The 22,799-nt window shown below is 43.2% G+C and overlaps 1 protein-coding gene across 12 annotated transcripts in view; it reads left to right on the plus strand.

The window, feature by feature from the left end:
* Window positions 1-5,076: 5,076 nt before the first annotated feature.
* Window positions 5,077-22,799, plus strand: part of CEP164 (centrosomal protein 164) — a 64,470-nt gene continuing 46,747 nt past the window's right edge. For 5 of the 12 annotated variants that reach the window (XM_087433739.1, XM_087433743.1, XM_087433744.1 and 2 more), the window contains exons 1-4: window positions 5,077-5,180; window positions 9,930-10,032; window positions 14,700-14,811; window positions 22,408-22,612. In XM_087433739.1, the coding sequence (XP_087289865.1) occupies window positions 9,951-10,032; window positions 14,700-14,811; window positions 22,408-22,612 (399 nt within the window). In that variant the 5' untranslated portion in view covers window positions 5,077-5,180; window positions 9,930-9,950. The other 7 variants (XM_087433746.1, XM_014785120.2, XM_087433748.1 and 4 more) reach the window with 5 other exon arrangements.

Genomic DNA, 22,799 nt, shown 5'->3' on the forward strand with positions numbered 1-22,799 from the left:
GGGAGGAGGTGGCTTTTAATTTGAGCCTTAAAGAGTGAGTGGGATTTCCATGAGTAGAGATTGGGGGAGCAAAACTAAGGGGGATAGAAGGGTATTCTAAGGAGCCAACTGCATAAGCAAGGTCCAAAGGGGAAGAGTGCGGCGCAGTCTGTCTTCCTGGAGCCTGCAATCTGTGGGCAGGTGAGAGCCAGCTGGGACTGCGCTCATCTGAATCTTTTTGTGCCTTTGATGCTCCACCTGCCCTCACCTCCAACCCAGATGCTGGAAATCCTCAAGACCCTCCTGATTTCTGTGCTGTTAGTCGGAATAAGGGTAAATGGCTAATATCAGATTTAAAGTGTTAACTCCCCAGTTTGGTGGTTACCAGAGGGAAGGGGGTTAGGGAGTGGGCAGAAGGGGTGAAGGGACGCATTTATATGGTGACTGACAAACAACAGCCTACAACTAAAAGTTCACAATGTGGGGTGGGCCCGCTGGTGCAGCAGTTAAGTGTGCGCACTCTGCTGCGGCGGCCCGGGGTTCGCGGGTTCGGATCCCAGGCGCGCACCAACTCACGGCTTGTGAAGCCATGCTGTGGCGGCATCTTATATAAAGTAGAGGAAGATGGGCGTGGATGTTAGCCCAGGGCTGGTCTTCCTCGGCAAAAGGAGGGGGATTGGCATCAGATGTTAGCTCAGGGCTGATCTTCCTTGCAAAAAAAAAAAAAAAACTTCACAATGTTATAAACTGTTAGGACATCAATAAAAAAAAAAATAAAGTGTTAACTCTCCAAGAAGTATCTGTATATTGTTAAGAGCTTAAAGCAAAAAGCTTTAGAGCTCTAATAGCTTAAAGGAAAAAAGCCATATGATTATATCAACATATTATTTATTAAATGTGGAAAGCTTTGTTAAATTCAGTAGTTGTCTGGTAAAAACTAAGGAGAAACTTCTTAAACAAGATAACAGAAATCCTAGAAAACCTAATAGTAACAGGCTAAAGTTATTTCCATTAAAGTCAGGCTTAGGAAAGGGAAGGTCATTATCACCACTCTTATCCCATATAGCTAACTCAAAAAGATGACAAAATGGAACAAGTGTTATAAATATTAGAAAGCAAAAGGATCAATATTTGCAGATGATATGATGTGGGTAGAAAATCCTACCCAACAGGTAATTAGACAAGTTTAAAATAAAAATCAATAGATCAATGTCTGTATGGGAATTTTGTATATGATAAAGATGGCATTCATATCAAAGGGAAATAGATACATTATTCAATAATTGTTGGGACAACTGGCTATCCATTTGGAAGGAAAAAAAATGAAATCCCTATCTCATCTAAAAATAAGCTCCAGATAGATCAAAGAACTTAACATGAAAAGTAAAACTGCAGAAAAAAATAGAAGAATATTTTAATAATCTTATGTTGAAGAAGATCTCTAACAAAACTCAGAAAATTTTCTCTTTTTTTTTTTGGTGAGGAAGATCAACCCTGAGCTAACATCCAATGCCAATCCTACCTCTTTTTTTGCTGAGGAAGACTGGCCCTGAGCTAACATCCGTGCCCATCTTCCTCTACTTTATATGGGACGCTGCCACAGCATGGCTTGACGAGCGGTGTGTTGGTGTGTGCCAGGGATCCGAACCTGCAAACCCTGGGCGACCGAAGTGGAGGTTGCACACTTAATAGCTTGCACCACCGGGCCAGCCCCCAGAAGATATTTTTAAAAACAGTGGATAGACTTGACTACTTAAATTTTAAAAATGTCTGTAGAATTGGACATCCAGGATTCCAATTCTGGTTCTGCCACTTAGAGACGGGGAAACTCCAGGCTAGTTACTCATCCTCTCTGTGTCTCAGTTTTCTCATTTGTAAAACGGGGATAACCTTGTACTGTAAGAATTAAATGAAATAATCCATATAATGTGCTGAGAATGGTGTCTGGTACACTGTAAATGCTCAATAAAGGTTGACTATTAGTCTTATTATCACTACAACTACTGAGAAAAATGACATTTACGAAGTTAAAGATAAGTCACAGACTAGGAGACAACATTTGTCACTCAATAGAGAGACAAAGGGTTAATGTCTATAATATACAAAGAGCTTCCACAAGTCAATAAAACCTCCAAACAACCTGGTAGAAAAATGAACAAGAGTGTGAAATTAATCAGGTAATTAATAGAAGAAATTCAAATGACCAGTAAACGTGTGAAAAAAAGCTCAGCTTCATTAATAATGAAAGAATGCAATATTTAGAGACCATCATCATTATTTTTTTTGCCTCTCACATTGGTAATATTTGGTGTTGATGAAGGCATTGGTTGCACTGTAAATTATTCCACTTTTAGAGAGAAATTTGGCAATGCTATTGAAATGTAAAAAATGTAAATTCTTTGAGCAGTGTCACTCCTAGGATCCTATCCAACAAATATAACAGTATTTCAGCATTGTATACAGTATCAAAACTTTAGAAACAAAACAAATGATTATCAATAGGGGAAGGAGACATTCATTCAATGGAATCTTAGGTAACCAATATAAAGAATGGAGTAACATAGCCGGCCCCGTGGCTTAGCAGTTAAGTGCGTGCGCTCCGCTACTGGCGGCCCAGGGTTTGGATCCCCGGCACGCACTGACGCACCGCTTCTCCGGCCACGCTGAGGCCGTGTCCCACATACAGCAACTAGAAGGATGTGCGGCTATGACATACAACTATCTACTGGGGCTTTGGGGGGAAAATAAATAAAATTATAAAAAAAAAAGAATGGAGTAACATCTTATGAACTCACCTTGGAAGATGTTTATGACATGTTAAGTGAAAAAAAGCACATTGTAGAACAATGTGTACATTATAATCTCATTTCTGTAAAATTTAAAAGTACGCATATGTGCATATACATATATGCATATAAATTTACATCTGCATAAGCATTAAAAAGTCTGGGAGATAGGAACCAAAATGTCAACAGTGGTTTCCTCTGAAATGTGGGATTCCTTCCTTCCTTCAGTTTGCCCATTCATTCATTCAGCAAATGTGTATTGAGCGCCCACTACATGCTAAGCACTGTTTTCGGCACTGTGGATACATCAATAAATAAAATGGACAAAATTCCTGTCCTCATGCAGCTTATATTCTAATGCAGGGAGACAGACAATAAGGAAATAAAGTAACAGTATTTCAGAGGGTGCTATGTGCTATGGGGAAAAACAAAGCAGAGAAGTTAGGTGGAAGGACAGTTTGCAATTTTAAATAAGATGAATTGAAAGAGTAGAGGGAACATTTTGCATCTTTATATACTTTTTTAAAAAAATGGTAGGATTAATGAGTGTTTTTCTTTCTTACTATGTGGGTTTTCTCTATATTACAAGTAAACAGTATGAAAAGGGAAAAAAAAAAAGTTCTAAAAGTGGAATTTATGACCTGGGGGTAGGGCATAAAATTTGGGACTGATTTGGTTTTTTCCGCCCGTTTCTTTGAAAAATCACCCCTGTATGTTCATCCTTGACTGCAGAAGATAAGCTACAATGTGTGAAATTCTCGGTCTCTCTTCTCATTCATTGGGCATATTACTGGCATATCAATTGGTGTATCATTTTTGTCATTTCCCCCCAAAGATTTGCTTTCTTAATTATATTTGCCTAAGGGCATTTTGTAAATTGGTTTGTGTGTCTGAGAACAAACCTATAGGGGAATCTGATAAAATGAAAATTGTTTATCTATGTGGGGTAATCCCATCAAGCCCATAGTGACCCTTATTTATTAGCTCTCCCCATGAGACAGCAAGGGACCCATGTGAAGGAACAAAAGTTAAGAATTTTAATGGCAGCTAAAGTCAACTAGATTGATTGCAAGCTCTTGGATATAGGAATCAACTCTACAAATGGTTTTTGAATCCTTGCTTTGTGCAAGGTCTGTGGTGGATGAACTGGTGAGCCCTTCGAATCCCTTTGAGTCTGGTCCCTTTGTCCCTTCAGTGAGACTTTTAAGGAGTGTGGAGAGGAAGGGGCAGCCATGATTTGTCATCTGCAGGCAGAACAAAGGAAGTACAGGCAGAACTGCCACAGAAAAGATTTGAAGTTAAACATGAGGAATACATTCTCCACATCTGGTTTGGGGTCTACAGGAACAACACTTTGAGTTCCTCATTCTGGGCTCAGGCCCTGAGTGGTGCTGGGACTAGCTTTGGGAGTTGGTACAAGCCACATAACGTCTCCACAATGCAACCTATAGGGAGCTGCTCCAGGTGCTCTGTTCTCCTCTTCCACTAGCAATGTTTCTTAACCTTTCTGTTCCCCAGTTTTCCCACTGATGTAGTGGCCAGAGGTGTTTTTGCCCCTCTTAACTTCTCTAGGAGGTTGAGGACATATGAGAGAAAGGAAGATTTGCCCTCTGCACAAATAAAACTAAAGCTCTTTGGAGTTACATTAGTAGCAACCCTTCTGCCAGAAAGGGTGTGTGGAGGGGCTACATATTGTTTCACTTTTTTTCTTCTTAGACAGACTCTTTGAAATAGTTTTGACAAATAGTATTAACTCCATCTCGCAGACATGCAAACTGAGTTGAGTCCTGTGCTCTGGTGAAAAGATAGACAGTAGAAATTAGGTCTTTTAACTCTTGGTCAGGTGCTCATTGATTTAATCAGAGCACAGAGGAGCCAGTTTTTAATTTTTTATTACTTATTTACCTTACAGTCACATTTGTTTTTTTATTAAATGCTCAATGGGTTGATTATTGATGATCAGTGTATTCAGCTGATATTAATCACAATACTAAAAAATGATGACCAATAAATGGCCTTCGTTAATTGACGTTACTGTAAATACTATGAATGGGCCTTTCTTGTCCGGGAAGAAATTCCCCTCATCTAAATTCAGAGCTCCCTTTTAACCCCTTGTGGACCCCCATCAACTATCTTGGACTACATCTCCCATAGTGCAACGGGAAACGAGCAGACCTCCTCCGTGATCGGACAGGAGCCCTAGCCAATCCAGTGCCAGAGCTCTCATTCGGCGCCCTATTGACTCAGGGTAGAGGCGGGACTCTCAGTTGCTAGGTTGGTACCCTTTCCGGAAGTGGTTGTTGGCCGCTGCAGGGCAACACCCCGGCGTCCCTGGAAGCTGGGAGCCGGGGTGGTGCCTGGGAAGCTGCGCAGAGTCGGGAGCAATCGCCCAGAGCCTCCTGGGGTGGGGGACAGGTGAGGACCTCCTCGAGGGAGGGGTCGGGTGGCGGGGGAAAGGAGGGAAGTGGGAGAGTTGAGGCACACTAGTGTGCCAACGAGCGGGATGTGCACGAGTGTGGGCGGGAACTGAAGGTCTCTTAAGAAGTGAAGAAGGAGCGGCCGGACTGGTGCATCTGTCCAGAATCTCTCTGAGAGGCGGAAGGGCCTTGGGCTGGGGGACTGGCGGGGGAGTGAGAGCGGGCACTGGACGACGTGTGTGAGCTTGCTAGGGGCTCGTTTACTGGTCCTGTTCGTGGAAGTGTGTAGGGCCCGGCCTTGGGAACCTTGTTTCGGTACCTCTCTTGTGGGGAAGCTTCCCCCCGTGTCCCAGTCTGGGGCTAGTCCGACCTTATGCCGGCTTCTGGTGAGCTGGGGAAGCTAGAAAGTTTTTTGCTTTTGTTTTTTCCTTTCCTTGCTTTGATTAAAAAAAATCTATTTTCTCCACCTGCAACCGCTCTCCCCGCTTGGCTTCCACGACTCCTCTCTCCTGGTTCTAATTCAGCCCTCCGCAGCCGCCTTTGCAGGCCGCTCCTTTCTGCTCATCACACGCCGTGTCTGGGTGATTTCACCCCGAGTTTCAGTTACCATGTATTTAGCGGTGACCCCAAATTGCGGCTGTAGCCAGACCTCTTTCCTGAGCTCGGGCCTGCTTACTGATCATCCCTGGCTGCATGCCTCCCCACCCTTTCTGGTCCCTCAGATCTGTCCCTCCTCTTGTAGTTCCTGTCTCAGTGAAGGACTTCACCATTCACTCAGTCGGAATGAAGGGAATTCATTCATCTCATATAGGCAGCAAACATTTGTTGGGCATGTCCTGTATTCTAGGCAGTATGCTGCGGGGGGCTATCAGCAAGGCACAGAAGTGAACAGATAGTCATGGCATACTGGCTTAGTGCCCTGATTTCCCTCCTCCCTCTTCCTCACTTGCTGCAGACGTCAAGTCCTGTCATTCTGCCTCCTAATAGCCCTAGAATCTGGCCCTTCCTTTCCATTCTCACAGCCACTGACTTAGTTCGTAATTTCTTGCCTTTGCTTTCAGGATAATTTCCTAAGTGGCCCCTCAGCCTCTGTTCTTGCCCTCCTCTAATTAGTTCTTACTAATTAACAGCTGTCAGAATCATCTTTCTAAACTGTAGATCTGATCGTGCCAGTCTCCTTTGTGCAGTCCTGTGATGGCTCCTCATCATGTGCAGGATATAGCCTCGGTCCTTCCTAGCCCTTTATAATGTGCCCTTTGCCTTCCATTGCAGATCTCTCTCCTGCTACCCCTCCCATCTTCTTTTGCGCTCTGGTCTTGTCAGAGGTCAGAGCTCAGGCTTTGGACTCAGATAGATGTGAGTGCGTGCATGTTCTTGTTGAGCCATTTACTAGCAGTGAAACCTCGGGCAAGTTGTTGTTTTTAACCTTGCTGAGCCTCAGTTTCCTTCTTGGAAAAATGGGGACAGTAATCTCTGCCTCACTGAGAGGTTTCATCTGATCTGTTGGTGAGCACTACATGGAGTATAAAGTTGATGGTTCTGAAGCCATGTCTAGGGTGCCATGATAGACTAGTGATGTCCCTTCACAGTCTCAGGCTTGGAAGGAAATGTTAGAACATGTGCCATGTACTTGCTATAGCAGATCTCAGGGCTGCTTTCTTAGCATCTCATCTTCCCCTCTGTAACCACTCCAGCCAGGTTATCATCATCTCACTTAGACTAGCTCATGGTTTCCTACCTAATCTCTCTGCAGCCACTCTGATTTTCTTCCTTCCAATCTGGCCTCCGTTCCCATCTGTATTTCCAATGACTGCCAGAGCAATCTTTTCAAAATGTGTATCTGGAGAAACCCTTTCCTAGCTTCCAGCTCTTATGACTAAGGCCAAGTTCTTGGCATGATCCTGGCTCCCACTCACTTCTCCAGTGTCATCGCCAACTATGCTTCTTCTTCCTTGGTGTTCTTCCTGTTGAAGGGCCTTTGCACGTGCTGCTGCCTCTGTTAGAACACTTTTTCCTCCTCTCTTTGACTAGTGAATACCTACTCGTCGTTCAGTTCTCAGCATAGGCTTCATCTAAACTGGGCTCATTTCCTTCAGAGCTCTTACCTCATTTATAATTACACATTTGTCTGTGAGTGGTTGGTTGGTCTGTCTCCCTCCCTCAGTAGAGTGTAGCTCCAGGGGAGGAGCAGCTGAATCTGTTTTTAATCACCATTGCGTCTCTAGTGGCCAGCAATAAACTTAGTAGCTGCTCAATAAATAAACTTAGTAGGTGCTCAATAAATATTTCTTGAATGAGTAAATGATCTCTAGTAGCCATTAAACAAATAGGATTTCTCTTCCCACCTTCCTCATTCCTACAATTCCTGCCCTTTTGGCCCTGTTCTTGCCCACATCTTTCCTGAAGCCAGGCAAGGCAAGGAGAAGGTATAATACGGCCCACCCATATATATATTTTTTTCTGGCAGAAGATTTGTTTGATATTTGAGTGATGCATGATTTCAGATTTTCCAGGTTCTTCTTAAATATGGGTAATTATGTATGTAGCTAATTAGGCATTTTGCCGTAAGGATGAGATTTTACAAACTACCCCATGCCTTGTGGAGATGGGATGTGTCCAGGGATAAGAATGCAGAATTTCTCAAATGCAGAATTTCTCATTCTCTGAGAGAGTTGATGCAATGCCTTATATAGATCACTGCCTGTTGGATTGAATAGTGTCCAGCCTGATGTTCAGGCCACTATCGATTCCTCCCTCCCCTTTCCCTTTCTCTTTCCCTGCCCTCCCTGACTCAGCGGAGTACAGATTCCAGTAATTCCTGAAGTCACAGGCATCGGGCCACGTCACTGCCCTGGTCCCCTGTACTTTTCTGCTCTGCTTTTTCAGAGTCAGTGGCAGCTGGGCTCTGCTCATCTCTGACTGTGTGTATAGAGGCTTGAGTATTATGTCTGCAGGATATTACGGGTTCTTCTTAGGGTAAGGAAGAGATTCCCACTTGGGCTTATGTACTGCAGACAGGAGTGCTTCTTCCATTGGCGTTTTCTTCCTAAGGCACGAAGTTACTGCGTGGAGCTGTCATGGTGGGAGTGAGAGGGGCAGAGCCTGGCTCCCATGGGTCCAGTGGACTGGCAAAGGGAACCAGCTCTGTGAGTCCTAAGGCAGGACACCTCGTTTGCCTGTCTCTCAGCTGCCAGGAAGCAGAGAGGGCCATGGTCGCGATCCCTCATAGATCCTTTGCTGTTTTTCAGGGCTCCCTCTCTAGGGACCTTGGAATAGATTCAGAGTCACCAGATCCAGCTGTTTCCTGAGCACTCATTGCAGGCCACGTCCTGATCTTTTTGAGGACAGGGTCTTTCTGTTCACGTCCCTGCTTGAAGAGGGCTGTGTCATGCTCGCTGCTCCGGGTGGAACAGTGACAGCTTCTGAAGAAGTGGCTACAGGAGAGGTCTGCTCCTCCAAACTCCTATTGGTCACAGCAATGTGGCTGACGCCTCCTCGGTGGGGGAGGCTCTCCGGGCAGGGCTTGCCACGGCAGCCACTTTACAGGGCGACTTGTCTCTGTGTCATCGGGCTTCAGCCTGAGAGCTGCCATGGGGGAGAGTTGGTGTGACCTGGGGGTCCTGAGGTAGTTGCAAGAGTAGGGGTGAGAAGGGAGGAGCAATTCTAGAACTGCACTACCTCGTCAGTTGAAGAATTAGGCACCCCCTTGTCCCTGGAGCTAGAAACCTTAGATTCAAGTTGGACTCTTTCCACTCTTTCCTCCCACATCCTGATCCTCTCCAGCCTAACATCACAGTGTCCATTGTGTCTGTCCCTTCTTCTCCATTCCCACTGCTCTGCCCTAGTCTGAGCCCTCATCATCTTTCACCTGGACGGCAGCCTCCTCCGTGCTTTTCCATACACTAGTCTCGTTTCTCCAGTCCGGTCATGCTGCTCCTGCCAGAGTTCTCATGCTAAACAAGGCCTCTCTGTTGCTTTCTCTCACCAAACCCTTTGCTACAGGGCAGAGTCGAGGCTCTTCTGCATGGCCTGCCAGGCCCTCCGTGACCAGACCCTGACCTGGCCGTCCACCCAGCCTCTGCCGTGCACACTGCTGTCCAGCACTGCAGATCGCCTTGTCTGTGCGTGATGTCCCTCTGCCTAGAGTACCTTTCCCCACTATCAGAATTCTTGTCAGCCTTTGGCCCAGCTCCTTGACAAAGCCTTCCTTCTTCCCTTCAGTGGAGGTGTGTTACTTCTGAGTACTCCCGGAGCAGGACTCTTTTTCCCTTTTGCCTTCCACTACTGTTGAAGTTGTGCTAGATTCCCTGAGGGCATTGTTGAATGCAAACGGACATGTGTTGAGACAGTGTGACTGCACTGGGTATGTTGGTATTTGGGGGTGTGTGTGCTGCTAGCTATTTTGGTGTCTCGCTATGGTTTTCTAGCTGGGGGTCCTATATTGTTAATTCCTTTCTCTTATTGGGGGGGGATATGAAGTCAAACTCATCAGCGAGCTGGGCTTCCAGATTTTTGTGGTCCACAGAGTGTGGACTAGCCTTTGGGAGGTGTGTCTCAGGGGACTTTTGCAGGCATGGAGGCTGTGAGGCCTGAGTTCGGCCCTCCACTCTCCCTGGTGTCTGGAAAATCACCAGCTAAGTTGGCTTAGGGTCTGGTCTGAGCGAGGTGCTCCCTGACCCAACTCCAACTTTTCGTCTTCTGAGCTGGGTTACTGATTTCCTTTTTGGGTGGGGTCTCTGGGATCTAGGCATTTGAGCCCAGACCAATCATGGCCGGAAGACCCATCCGCATAGGAGACCAGCTGGTTCTGGAGGAAGATTACGATGAGACCTACATTCCCAGTGAGCAAGGTAAGAGGCCTGGGGTGTATTGTAATAGTTCTTTGAGGGCAGGAATTATCTCTCTTTTTGTTCTTCTGGTGCAAAGTATGGTACATGCACAGGGCTGCTCAGGAAAGTTGGGTTAGATCAGGGGTTGGCAGACTACAGCCCATGGGCGTAACCTGGCCCGTTGCCTGCTTTTGTAAATAAAGTTTTATTAGAAAACAACCACACTTAATTGTTTATGTAGAGCCGGGCCCCGTGGCTTAGCGGTTAAGTGCGCGCGCTCCGCTACTGGCGGCCCGGGTTCGGATCCCAGGCATGCACCGATGTACCACTTGTCCGGCCATGCTGAGGCGGCGTCCCACATACAGCAACTAGAAGGATGTGCAACTATGACATACAACTATCTACTGGGGCTTTGGGGAGAAAAAGGGAAAAAAAAGGAGGAAGATTGGCAATAGATGTTAGCTCAGGGCCGGTCTTCCTCAGCAAAAAAAGGAGGATTGGTGTGGTTGTTAGCTCAGGGCTGATCTTCCTCACACACACACAAAAAAATTGTTTATGTATTGTCTGTGGCTGCTTTCATGCCACAAGGGCAGTGTCGAGTAGTTGTGACAGAAACCATATGACCCACAAAACCTAAAATATTTACTGTCTGGCCCATTACAGAAAAGGTTGCTGACCTTGGGTTAGATTGATGATTAATTTTAAATGAAAATATGGTAGAGGATATCATAAAATGCAATGTGTCCTGAGGCCAGAGGAAACCCAACTTGTTAAGGACAAACTAAAGTGGGTTTTTTTTTTTTTAACAATAGTAACATTATTAATAACTATAACAACAACATTTATTGAGTGCTACTATGTGCCGGTCTCTGTACTAAGAACTTTACATGTATTTCCTTTCCAACCCTCACAGTAACTCCGTGAGTTAGATACTATTATTATCCCCGTTTTATAGATGAGGAAACAAAGGCACAGAAAGGTTAAGGAACTTCCCTACAGTCACACAGTTCTACTAAGTGGTGCAGCTAGGATTTATACCCAGGTATTCTAATTCCAGGGCCTGCACTTTGAAGTACTATGCTATTTTCGGGGGTGAAGATTCCTTTGAAATTCTCTTAAGTTTTGGGCCTGGACACACAAATTTTGCTTGCAAATCAGATGGTCTGCAGGCCTGTGAGAGAGGGGGAAGCACTCTTGCACCCCCAGGAGTCCATGGCTCCCACATTAAACCCTGGACTTTGCTTATAGCATAGGATTTTTCTTTTTTTTTTTTTTTTAAGAGTTTTATTTATTTATTTATTTTTTCCCCCCAAAGCCCCAGTAGATAGTTGTATGTCATAGCTGCACATCTTTCTAGTTGCTGTATGTGGGATGTGGCTTCAGCATGGCCGGAGAAGCGGTGCGTCGGTGCGCGCCTGGGATCCGAACCCGGGCCGCCAGCAGCGGAGCGCATGCATTTAACGACTAATCCATGGGGCCGGCCCGCACATGGCCTCTGAATTTTGTATCATAGTTAGAAAAGCCTTCCCTGCTCCAAGGATAAAATACTTCTCTCATTTTTCTTCTGGGTTTATCCCCACACCGTTCATGGAATGACTCATCTTTCCCCCATAGATTGGGTGCTGCCTGTATTTGGGTCTACTCTCTCTTCTCTTCCACTGGGCTGTCTATTTAGATGCCAGTACCATCCTCTTCATCACGGATGCTCGATAATAAATTCTAATATCCAGTAGGGCTGAGATGCCCTCATTGCTTTTCTTTTTTGAAAGTTTTCTTGCTTATCTTGTTTATCTTCCCATGAACTTTAGAATCACCTTGTCCAGTTCTGGGGAGGGCTGTGTGTGGGGGAACTTGTGGTAATTTGGAGAAAATTGTGTTAAATTTATGAATGAACCCAGGGAGGATTGACATCTTTATGAAGTTAAGTCTTCCTCTCCAAAAACATCATATTCCTTTCCATTTGTGTCTTTTCTGTGTTCTTCAGGAGTGAACGTCAAGTTTTCTTCTTATAGGTTTTGCACATTTCTTGCTCAGTTTATTTCTTAAATATTTTATCTTTTTTGTTTGATATTATAAATGAATCTAACATTTTCCTAAGGATGTTTATAAAGACTCTCTGGCTCAGTCCAAGTTTAGACATCATAAGCTCAAGCCTCCTTTTTCTCTTCCTGGACTGTCAGTAGCTTCCTAATGAGCCTCCCTGCTTATAGTCTTGTACGTCTCCAGTCTCTGCTCTGTGTAGCACTAGAGTAAGTGTAAAGCAGATCATATCAGGGCTCTGCTTTTAAGAATCTTCCGTTGTACTCAGCATAAAACCCTTAGTGGGCTTATGCTGAGTACAATGCATGACCCAGCCCTGCCACCTGCCCAGGCTCACCAGTGCCACTCTGTCCCTTGTTCACTCTGCCAGTCACATGGCCTTTCTGACAGTCCCCAGATGGGCCAAGCTGCTTCTTCCCCCAGGCCCTTTGCACCTGCTCTTCTTCTGCCTGAGCACTCTTTTCTCAGGGCTCTGCATGGCTGGCTTGTTTCCTCCTTCAGGTTTCAGTTGTGTCACCATTCTGAGAGGTTTCTTTGACCCATTCTAAAGGAGTGCCCCCTCCATCTTGACGTTCTCTGTCTCATACCTCATTTACTTCATTCATGACATTTATCAGAAGCTTAATTCTTTGTATATTTATCTGTTTACTTCTTTAGTGGCTGTTTCTTCTACGAGAATGTAAACTCAATAAGGATAGAGACCATTTCTCTTAATCAGGGTGCATGGTGACAGGCACATAGGAGGCACTCAAAAATTATTTGTGAAATCAGTGAATAAGTTAGTCCTTGGCTAGCCAAATTCCAGCTGGTCCTTTGAAAAAGTGCTTTTTCTTTCCTAGTCCCCAGGTATGTCAGCCTCCACATTCTCCATGGAGATGACCGTACTGGTGATGCCTTCTGACCTGGGGTATTGTCAACTCAAGCATGACGCCCCTTGGTATTTCTTTGATTATCCTGGGGTTCTGGTGACATATTCCAATGGTCATCTCATTTCTCTTTTTTCCTCTAGGGGAGATAGCTCTTAACTCAGGACGTATATGTCCTCTAGTCCTCCAGATCTCTGGCAAAAGATCTTTTCTAAATGCTTGATTCCAAAAGAGTACAACAAAAGTATTAGAGTCCATAATATATAGCAAAACTGAAAAAGAAACAACTCCCTTGGTGGAAGAGAGGGCTCAGTGAGTGGGGAAGAAGGCTGCCTGCGTATCATCCCACTTTCGCCGCTCAGATGTGCCCTGGCCCTGGGCAGGATAAGTCACTGCTTTCTCTCTGCTCCCATGGCACACGACACCTGTCTCCCTTACAGCACATATCACCTTGTTTTCACTCTGTTCCTGTGCTGGTGAGGTCCCCAAGGGGCTTAGTCATCTGTAGTTCAGGACGTGTTTGTTGATAGAGTGACGAGCACTTTTGCATCAAGATCTTGCAAATCTTGGGAGAGCTTGTGTCCTGCCTGGTAAGACTGCCCACATTCAGGATGGTTCTGGCTGTGGCTGTTGGGTTCTTCCTGAGGCCTCTGCCACACTGAAGTCTTGGTCTTATTTTTTTTGCCTTTGTTATACTTGGCTTCAGATTATATTCTTGGAGTATGGAAATAGTATGCCTTGATTCAGGTATACCATTTATAAATGGTAATTTAAGAAAACAAAATTATGTATGTTTATTATTTATATTTAGAGAAATAATACCTGTTCACTGAAGAAAATTTGGAAGGTAAGGGCAAAGTAGAAAAAAGCTTGTCTAGGAAAAATGTCTGTTTTCCCTTTCCCTCACACTCAATACTTCTGACATGAGATGTGGGTTTTTTCCCCACACTGACTAGTTCTCCGACACCGGCTGGGTGTCCTACAATTCATTTCAGTTCTGACACTGTCTACCTGGAGATAGCATCAGATCCCACAAGTTAAGGGCTCAGTCACACAAGAATGCCCCCACTCCAGACGCCAATTGCAAGTTCCAGGTTGTCCCTGGTACTTCTGACCAACTGGCTGTGTACCAAAGTTCCCATGACCCCCTCCTCGGGTTCAATAATCTGCTAGAACAACTCACAGAACTCAGGGAAACACTTACATTTACCAGTTTATTATATAATGAAGGATATGATAAGGGATATAGATGAATAGCTAGGGAGGTCTGAGCAGGTCCCAAGTGCAGGAGCTTCTGTCCCCATGGCGTTGGGAGTGCACCACCCTCTTAGCATGTGGATGTGTTCGCCAACTCAGAAGCTCTCTAAATCTAGTAGTATAGGGATTTTTATGGCGGCTTCATCATGTAGGCATGACTGATTATTAACTCATTTTCCAGCCCCTCACCCATCTCTGGAGAATCATGGGTGAGGCTGAAAGTTCCAAGCTTTTAATCATGTCTTGGTCTTTGTGGTGACCAGCCCCCGTGTGTGAGCCATCCAGGAGCCTACCTAGAGTCACCTCATGGAACAAAAGATGCTGCCATCACCCAGGAAATTCCAAGAGATTTAAGAGTTCTGTGTCAAGAACCAGGGTGAAAGACCAAATACTACCAGCAACTGGGGGCACAGACCAGTATATATATATCTCTTATCTCACGAGGCTGTGTGATTTTTTTTTCTTCTTTCCATCCACCTTCTCTCCATCTCTCTTACCTTCCCACCCTCCTGCCTCTCCTCCCAGAAATTCTTGAATTTGCCAGAGAGATTGGGATTGACCCCATCAAGGAACCGGAACTGATGTGGCTGGCGCGGGAGGGCATTGTGGCCCCTCTGCCCGTGGAGTGGAAACCATGGTAAGTCAGCACAGGTGCAGCCCACTGACTTGGCCTGTCAGAGGCGGAGGGAGCCTGACACTGGAGATCAGCTTGAACAGGTGACCTTTGAAAGCCTTTTCTGCATAGAGCTGGGGACAGCAAGGGGCCATTCCTCTGCTGGACCGCCTGATGCTTTGGGCCTAAGCATAGGCTGACTTGATGGTCGCTGTGAGGGGTTCAGCGCTTATATCCAGGGTCCCAGGAGCTGCTGCCCTGGGTCAGATCCTCCAGCACCTGCATCTGTTTGGGACATGCCGAGGAGGGGTTGTTGTGACTCCTTGCAGACTGATATTGAGAGTGACAACATTGAGACCTCCTCAGCATGTCCAAAATGGATGCTGGTGCTGAAGAGGTTTGTAGTGAGGCTACACAAACTGGCAAGGGTTTCCTCTGTCTTGGCAACCCGTCCCAGGATTTGTGTAAAACTTCATGGTCGTGGATTCGTTCACATTGTCATTTTCAGTTGGAGCTCTTTGGATTGCGAGGAGCAGAGACTCACCCAGGTTCTCTCAAGGAAGCGGAGGTTGATGGTGAGGAAACAGGCTGGCTGAGGTGGGGAAGCTGAAAGGAGTCGTGGCCGCCGCTGCATCTCCCTGCTCCTGAGGGCTGCGTCCCCCCACTCTTGGTGACGTGGTTTGCTCTCTTGTGCATGTCTGCTCTGTTCTCCTCCTCACCTGCACAGAGCTCTCTCCAGGTTGTCTCTCTAAAGTGATACCCTAAGTTTACTTCTGCCGTAGCATGGGATTTCCAAACTGGTCCCCAGATGACTTAGGGGACCCCCTCTTATGCTAGTATTGTGCAGTTTTGTGTACAAGGTGTCATTATCCTGTTTTTTATCCATACTAGTTAATGTGTTGGGCCGTACGGCAAAATGACTTCAATTTAGCCTTACTCGTCTCTGCTGAAGAGTCGTGATCCTTTAGCTTCTCCTCACATGGCAGGCTCCCTGTTCTCTTGATCTTTTTAGCTGCCTTTCCTTGGACCTTTTCCAGCTTCATAACATCTTTCTTGTAGTAAATCCGTCAGCACTGCACACAGTATTCCAGGTGCTGAAGACTCGTGGTTGTGTCTATAGGATACGTTTGTAGGATTGTGATTTCTGTTTTGTTTCTAACACCCACCCTGATGGAAGGAAGGAAAGTATCATTGGTGATGGGCCAGCTGTGTGCCAGGCTTTCTGCCAGCTGCTTTTACGTGTCTGCTAGAGAGGTGGCTAACACTCCCTTGTCCTGTAAGGAGAGTGTGAACTATTTCTAAATTATTTTTAAATAAATTAAAAAATATTTAAAAAAATAACATAAGTCATTAAAACTTTATATACATGTCATCTTTTACCCTTACTCCCAATCCCAAGAGTGATTACTGTTAGTTGGGGAATTCCTTCCAGGCCTTTTAAAGCTCCCTGCCTCTGCCCCTCCTCCCTCTGCCCCTCCTCCCTCTCTCCCTCTCCCCCCTCCCCGCGCCTTGCTCTCTCCTCTCTCTCCCTCTCCTCCCTCTCCTCCGTCTCCTCTCTCTCCTCTCTCTCCTCCCTCTCCTCCGTCTCCTCTCTCTCCTCTCTCTCCTCTCTCTCCTCTCTCTCCTCTCTCTCTCCTCTCTCTTCTCTCTCTTCTCTCTCTCTCTCTTTCCCCCTCCCTCCCTCTCTCTCCCTCTCCGTCTCCCACATGGTTTTGTTTTTTAAACATAAGCACTATTCTATATATATTGCTCTGCTATGTCAGTGTGTGAAGTTCTACCTCATTCTTTTATCAGTTGCATGCTTTTCCATATGTAGATGTACCACAATTTTTTAAAATCCTGATTTATTTAACCACTCTTATATTGAAGGATGTTTAGATTTTTTTCTCAATTGACCATTACGTGTGGGTCTGTTTCTGGATTCTCTGCTGTTTGTCTGTCTTTGTACTGATACCATACTATCTTGATTACTGTAGCTTTATAATATATCTTGAAATCATTTAGGGTAAATCCTCCAACTTTGTTCTTCATTTTCAAAATGCTACGTCCTTTGCATTTCCATGCAAATTTTTGAATCAGCTTGTCAGTTTCTACAAGAAATCCTGTTAGGATTTTGATTGGGATTGCATTGAATCTCTAAGTCAATTTGGGAGAACTAACATCTTAAACAATATTGAGTCTTCTAACCGGTGAACATGGTCTATCTCCATTTGTTTAGGTTTTCTTTAATATCTCTAAAAAATGTTTTGTAGTTTTTAGTGTAAACCTCTTGCCCGTATTTTTTCAGATTTATCTAAGTACATATTTTTGATGCTTCTATAAATGGTTATTTTAAAATTTTGATTTTCAACTGTTGGTTGCATTCATATAAAAATAAAATTGGTTTTTGTATATTGATCTTGTAGCCTGCGGCCTTGCTCAACTCACTTATGTCAGTTCTAGTAACTTTTTTATAGATTCCACAGGATTTCCTACATAGGTGATCATGTCTTCTGGGAGTAAAGACACTTTTACTTCTTCTTTCTAATCTGGATACCTTTTATTTCTATTTCTTGCCTTACTGCACCGGCTAGAACCTCTAGTAACGACTGAATGGAAGTGGTGACAATGGATATTTTTGCCTTATTCCTGATCTTCAGGGGAAAGCTTTCAGTCTTTCACTGTTAAGTATGATGTTAGCTGCAGGTTTTTTCTAAATGCCCTTTGTTGGGATGAGGAAGTTCCCTTCTATTCCTAGCTTGCTGAGAGTATAAATCAGAAATGGATATTGGATTTTATTAATTTCTTTCCTGTATTTATTGATAGGATCACATGATTTTTCTATATTGGTCTGTTAATATGGTCAGTTATATTGATTGATTTTCTAATGTTAAACCAACCTTACATTCCTGGGATAAACTCTGCTTGGTCATGATTATATATTATTGGATTTGATTTTCTAAAATTTTGTTGAGTATCTTTGCTCCAAAATAATAGTTTGAAGGGGTCAGTTTGGGTAATTTTTTTTATTACTGATTTCCAATTTTATTTATTCATTATATTCTCTGTTACAAGTTGATACTTTTTTGTGGTTCAGTAAGTGATTCTGTTTATGTAAATGTTCTGTATGTAAATGTTCTGTGTGTGCTGATAAGAATGTGTAGTCTCTCATTTTTGCATACAGGGTTCTATAAACGTCCTTTGTATCAAGCATGCTAAATGTATTTATATCTTCCTGTGTCCTTAGTCATTTTTGTCTGGTCTCACTCTTGAATAACAGTTTTGTTGGGTATGGAATTATTTGTTGAACAGCTCTTTGATAATATTATGTACCATTATCTTCTGACTTTTGGTTTTGCTAATAAGATATGTATTTTCTTAGTCTCATTTGTTGTTCCTTTGTAGATAATCAATCACAACCCTCTATTGTTTTTATTATTTTGTTTTCATCTTTGGTGTTCTGTAATTTCACTACAATGTATCTAGCTATGGATTTGTTTTTATTGACCATGTTCAGGATTTGGAGTGCTTTCTTTCTGTGAAGACTCATGTCTCTCTTCAATGTTGGAAAATTCTAAACTTTATCACTTTTCTTTTCTGGAACTCTTAACTAGAAATATATTGAACCTTCTTATTTTATCCTCCATGTCTCTTCTGTTTCATATTTTTAAAATCACTTTATCTTGCATTCTGCATTCTGGATAATTTCCTTTGATATATTTTCCAATTCACTATTTGTTCTTCTGTGTCAAATCTGCCGTTTAACCCACCAGATTTTTTTGTTTTGTTTTTTAGTTTAATGATTACCAATTCCTACAAGTTCTATTATGTTCTTTTCAATATGTCTGGGTTTTTTTAGAGTTCTGTTCTTTCATTATGGATTCTACTCCTTTTATCTCTACAATAACTTTAAATGTAGTTATTTTTAGTCTTCTTTTGATTGTTCTGTGCTAAGTTTCTTTGTGTGCTAATTCTTCTCTTCATTGTGTCACTGATTTTCCTTCATGGTGAACTGTTTCCTTACGTGGTTTGTAATTATTTATTGTGAATTCATCTTCTGTAGAGGTTATTTTTTGTGAAGGTCTCATTCCTAGCTTGTTGAGTGGCTTTACAATGGCTTCGGCCAAGGGTTGATCAGTGGTTAAGGACTAAATTTTTCCATTAATTTCCTGACTTGGGATTTCCTTACCAGATTTTGGACTCTCTATCTACATGTGTCTTCGGGTTTCAATTTTTCATTAAATTTTATTTTGCCTGCCTAGAACCTGGAGTGGGCGTCATGCTTGCTTGCTGCTTCCATGACCTGCTAGGTCCTTTTAGTCACAGAGAGAGCAGCCTTAAGGCCCACAGATATATGTAAGGGTCTGTTCTAGTTTCCAAATTCATGAAGGCCTAAGGCCACATTTTGTGTCCCTAAGTTGGCATTAAAACCCAAGTTCTCAGGGCCTATATCTGGGTAAGATACCACCCTTGACCTGTCAGTTTATGCATTTACTACTCAGGTTTCACATTTTCTTTCTGGTTCTGGCATCTGAGAATTTCTCTTTCTGTCTGGTATGTTGAAAAAATTTTTTTTTGTCGTCTTGTTTTGTTGTTGTAATTGTTATATATTAATCCAGTATTTATCTGTGTTGGCATGGAGAGGTCAGATGTTTCCTTCAGTTCAATTAAGCATGTTGCCTGAAGTTTTGTATGTGTTTCTTTAGAAAAAATTTCTAGAATTTGAAATGATGTGTTAAAGTTTGTGCAGAATTTAAATATAGTTAGTTAATACCAAATTACTTTCCATTAAATTTTAACAGTCTCACCAGCAGCACATATGATTGTCCATTTAAAAATGTTATCAATTAACATCTTGTCAATGCCAAAGAAAGTATCCATCCAAAAAACTTGTCAGTCCAAGGGCTAGAAATTATACCTAATTGTTTTGATTTGCGCTTCCCAGATTGTTCATAGAGTTGAGTTGACCCATGCTTATCTTTTTATTTTTGTTAAGAAGGTGGAACTCTTTGGTTTTTCTGTGTATTAGTCTTATACTACTGTTTGTACTATTTTCTCCCAGTTTCTTGTCTTTTAATTTTCTTTATGCTTTATTTTATCACACTGAAGTTAACAAAATTTTTTTCTGGTAAAATATATAGAACATAAAATTTACTGTTTTATACATTTTTAGATATACAGTTCAGTAGCATTAAGTACATTCATATAGCTGTGCAACCATCATCACCACCCTTCTCCAGAACTTTTTCATCTTCTCAAACGGAAACTCTCTACCCATTAAACAATACCTCCTCATTCTCCCCTCTCCCCAGTCCCTAGTAACCTCTCATCTACTTTCTGTCTCTATTTAATTTGCCTGTTCTAGGTACTTCATATAAGTGGAATCATACAATATTTGTCCTTTTGCGTCTGGCTTATTTTACTTACAATAATGTCTGCAAGGTTCATCCATGTTGTAACATGTGTCGGGATTTCATTCCTTTTTAGGACTGAATAATATTCTAGTGTATGTATATGCCGCATTTTGTTTATCTGTTCATTTGTCAATGGACATTTGGGTTGTTTCTACCTTTTGGCTATTATGAATAATGTTACTGTGAACATTGGTGTACAAATATCTGTTCGAATCCCTGCTTTCAGTTCTTTTGGGTGTGTACCCAGAAGTGCAATCGCTGGTTCATATGGTAATTCTTTTTTTTTTTTTATTTTTTTAATTTTTTTTATTATTTTTTTTATTTTTTTTAAAGATTTTATTTATTCATGTTTTTCCCCCCAAAGCCCCAGTAGATAGTTGTATGTCGTAGGTTCACATGCTTCTAGTTGCTGTACGTGGGACTCGGCCTCGCGTTGGACGGAGAAGTGGTGCCTTGGGGCGTGCCCGGGATCTGAACCTGGGCCGCCAGCATCAGAGCGCACGCACTTAACCGCTAAGCCACGGAGCTGGCCCCATATGGTAATTCTATTTTTAATTTTTTGAGGAACCTCCATACTGTTTTTCACAGTGGCTACACCAGTTTACATTCCCACCAGCAGTGCACAAGGGTTCCCGGTTCTCTATGTCCTTGCCAACAGTTGTTATTTTCTGCTTTTTTGATAATAGTTGTGCTAATGGGTGTGAAGTGGTGTTTCATTGTGGTTTTTTTTTTTTTTTTGTGAGGACTAGCCCTGAGCTAACATCCGATGCCAATCCTCCCCCTTTTTCTTGAGGAAGACTGGCCCTGGGCTAACATCCGTGCCCATCCTCCTCTACTTTACATGGGACGCCGCCACAGCATGGCCTAGCAAGTGGTGCGTTGGTGCGCACCCGGGATCCGAACCTGTGAACCCCGGGCTGCCGCAGTGGAGCACCTGCACTTAACCGCTGTGCCACCGGGCCGGCCCCGCATTGTGGTTTAATTTTCATTTCCCTAACGTTTAGTGATGTTGAGCATGTTTTCATAGGCTTATTGGCCGTTGGTATAGCTTCTTTTTATCTTTTACCTCTGATATTCTTCCTGTTTACTTCTGCATATTTTTCTCTTTTATTTGAATTGAGATTGAGCTTGTCAAGTTTCATAAGGAGCCTGATTGGGGTTGTATTGGGATTGTATTGGATTTACACATTAATTTGCAGATTATTGGTATGTTTATGGACTTGAATCTTTCTATTCAGGAACATGGCATGTCTTTCCAATTGTTTTTTTTTTTTTTTTCTGACTTTTCAGTAAGCCTTATAAAGATTTTGCACACTTTGGATTTATTCCTGGGCATTATATCTTTTATATTGCTATTGGGAATGTTTTTTTTTTTTTTTCTATTAGCTATCCTAATGGATTATAGATAGTGGTGGATGGGATGAATAGTTTATTTTGGATTTGTCCATGTTGAAACACAGATTCTTTTTTTTTTTTTTTATAAATTTATTTATTTTCCCCCAAAGCTCCAGTAGATAGTTGTATGTCATAGCTGCACATCCTTCTAGTTGCTGTATGTGGGACGCGGCCTCAGCATGGCCGGAGAAGCAGTGCGTAGGTGCGTGCCCGGGATCCGAACCCGGGCCACCAGCAGTGGAGCACGAGCACTTAACCGCTAAGCCACGGGGCCAGCCCGAAACACAGATTCTTGAAACTCACCTTCTACGTTATTTCCTTCTATTGTTGATCCCCACTAGCTTGGATTGTCACCTCTTACGAGTTTAGAGTCTTTTGCAAAACCAGAGCTTTCACAATGTGTCTTTTATCCTCAGACCATTTATAAAAATATTAAACAAGGTCTATCCTAGAATTTATCTTCAAGATACCATAGTGTTTGTACTTATTCATCTAAATAAAACCAAGTTTATTCCTGCTCTAGTCTAACATGAACTCCCAGGAGCCCCAGTGACTATATGTCTCCATCTAGAGAAGTCCTTAGGTATCCCAATCCTTTGTTCTATCTAAGTTAACTCCTTATTCTTAGCCAAATGGTACCCTTCAATTTTGTATTAATCCTTTCCTCTCTTCCCCGCCCCTCATCCCTTTTTCCCACCTTCTCTCTCCCTCTTCCTCCCTCCCCTGTCTCCTTCTTTGCCTCCTCTCCGTGTTTTTTCTTTTTTATTTCTTTTTTTCTTAAGTAGCTTTGGACCTGAGCAGGGACTAATTTCTGACCTCTGCTCATCCCCAGCCAGGACATCACAGGTGATATTTACTATTTTAACTTTGCCAACGGGCAGTCCATGTGGGACCATCCATGTGACGAGCACTATCGGAACTTGGTGATCCAAGAGCGAGGGAAGCTGTCAACTTCTGGGGCCATTAAGAAGAAAGAGAAGAAAAAGAAAAAGGAAAAGAAAGACAGGAAGGACAAAGAGACCTCCAGAAGTCCCCTGGTGAGTCGGTGGATGCCAGCTCCGGAGAGGCCAGAGCTGAAACCTCAGGGGATATTGGGGACCTCTGGGTGTTTACAACTGGGATGTTGAGAACAGCAACAATAGTATAGTAATTTCTTGATGGTACATCATCTGAATTGTGCCTATCTTCTGGCAAATTTTCCTTTCAGCTTCCAGAAGTTGTTAG

Source organism: Ceratotherium simum, chromosome 7 (genome assembly GCF_057802395.1).
Source record: "Ceratotherium simum simum isolate JZ-2026a chromosome 7, ASM5780239v1, whole genome shotgun sequence".
NCBI classification, from domain to species: Eukaryota; Metazoa; Chordata; class Mammalia; order Perissodactyla; family Rhinocerotidae; genus Ceratotherium; species Ceratotherium simum.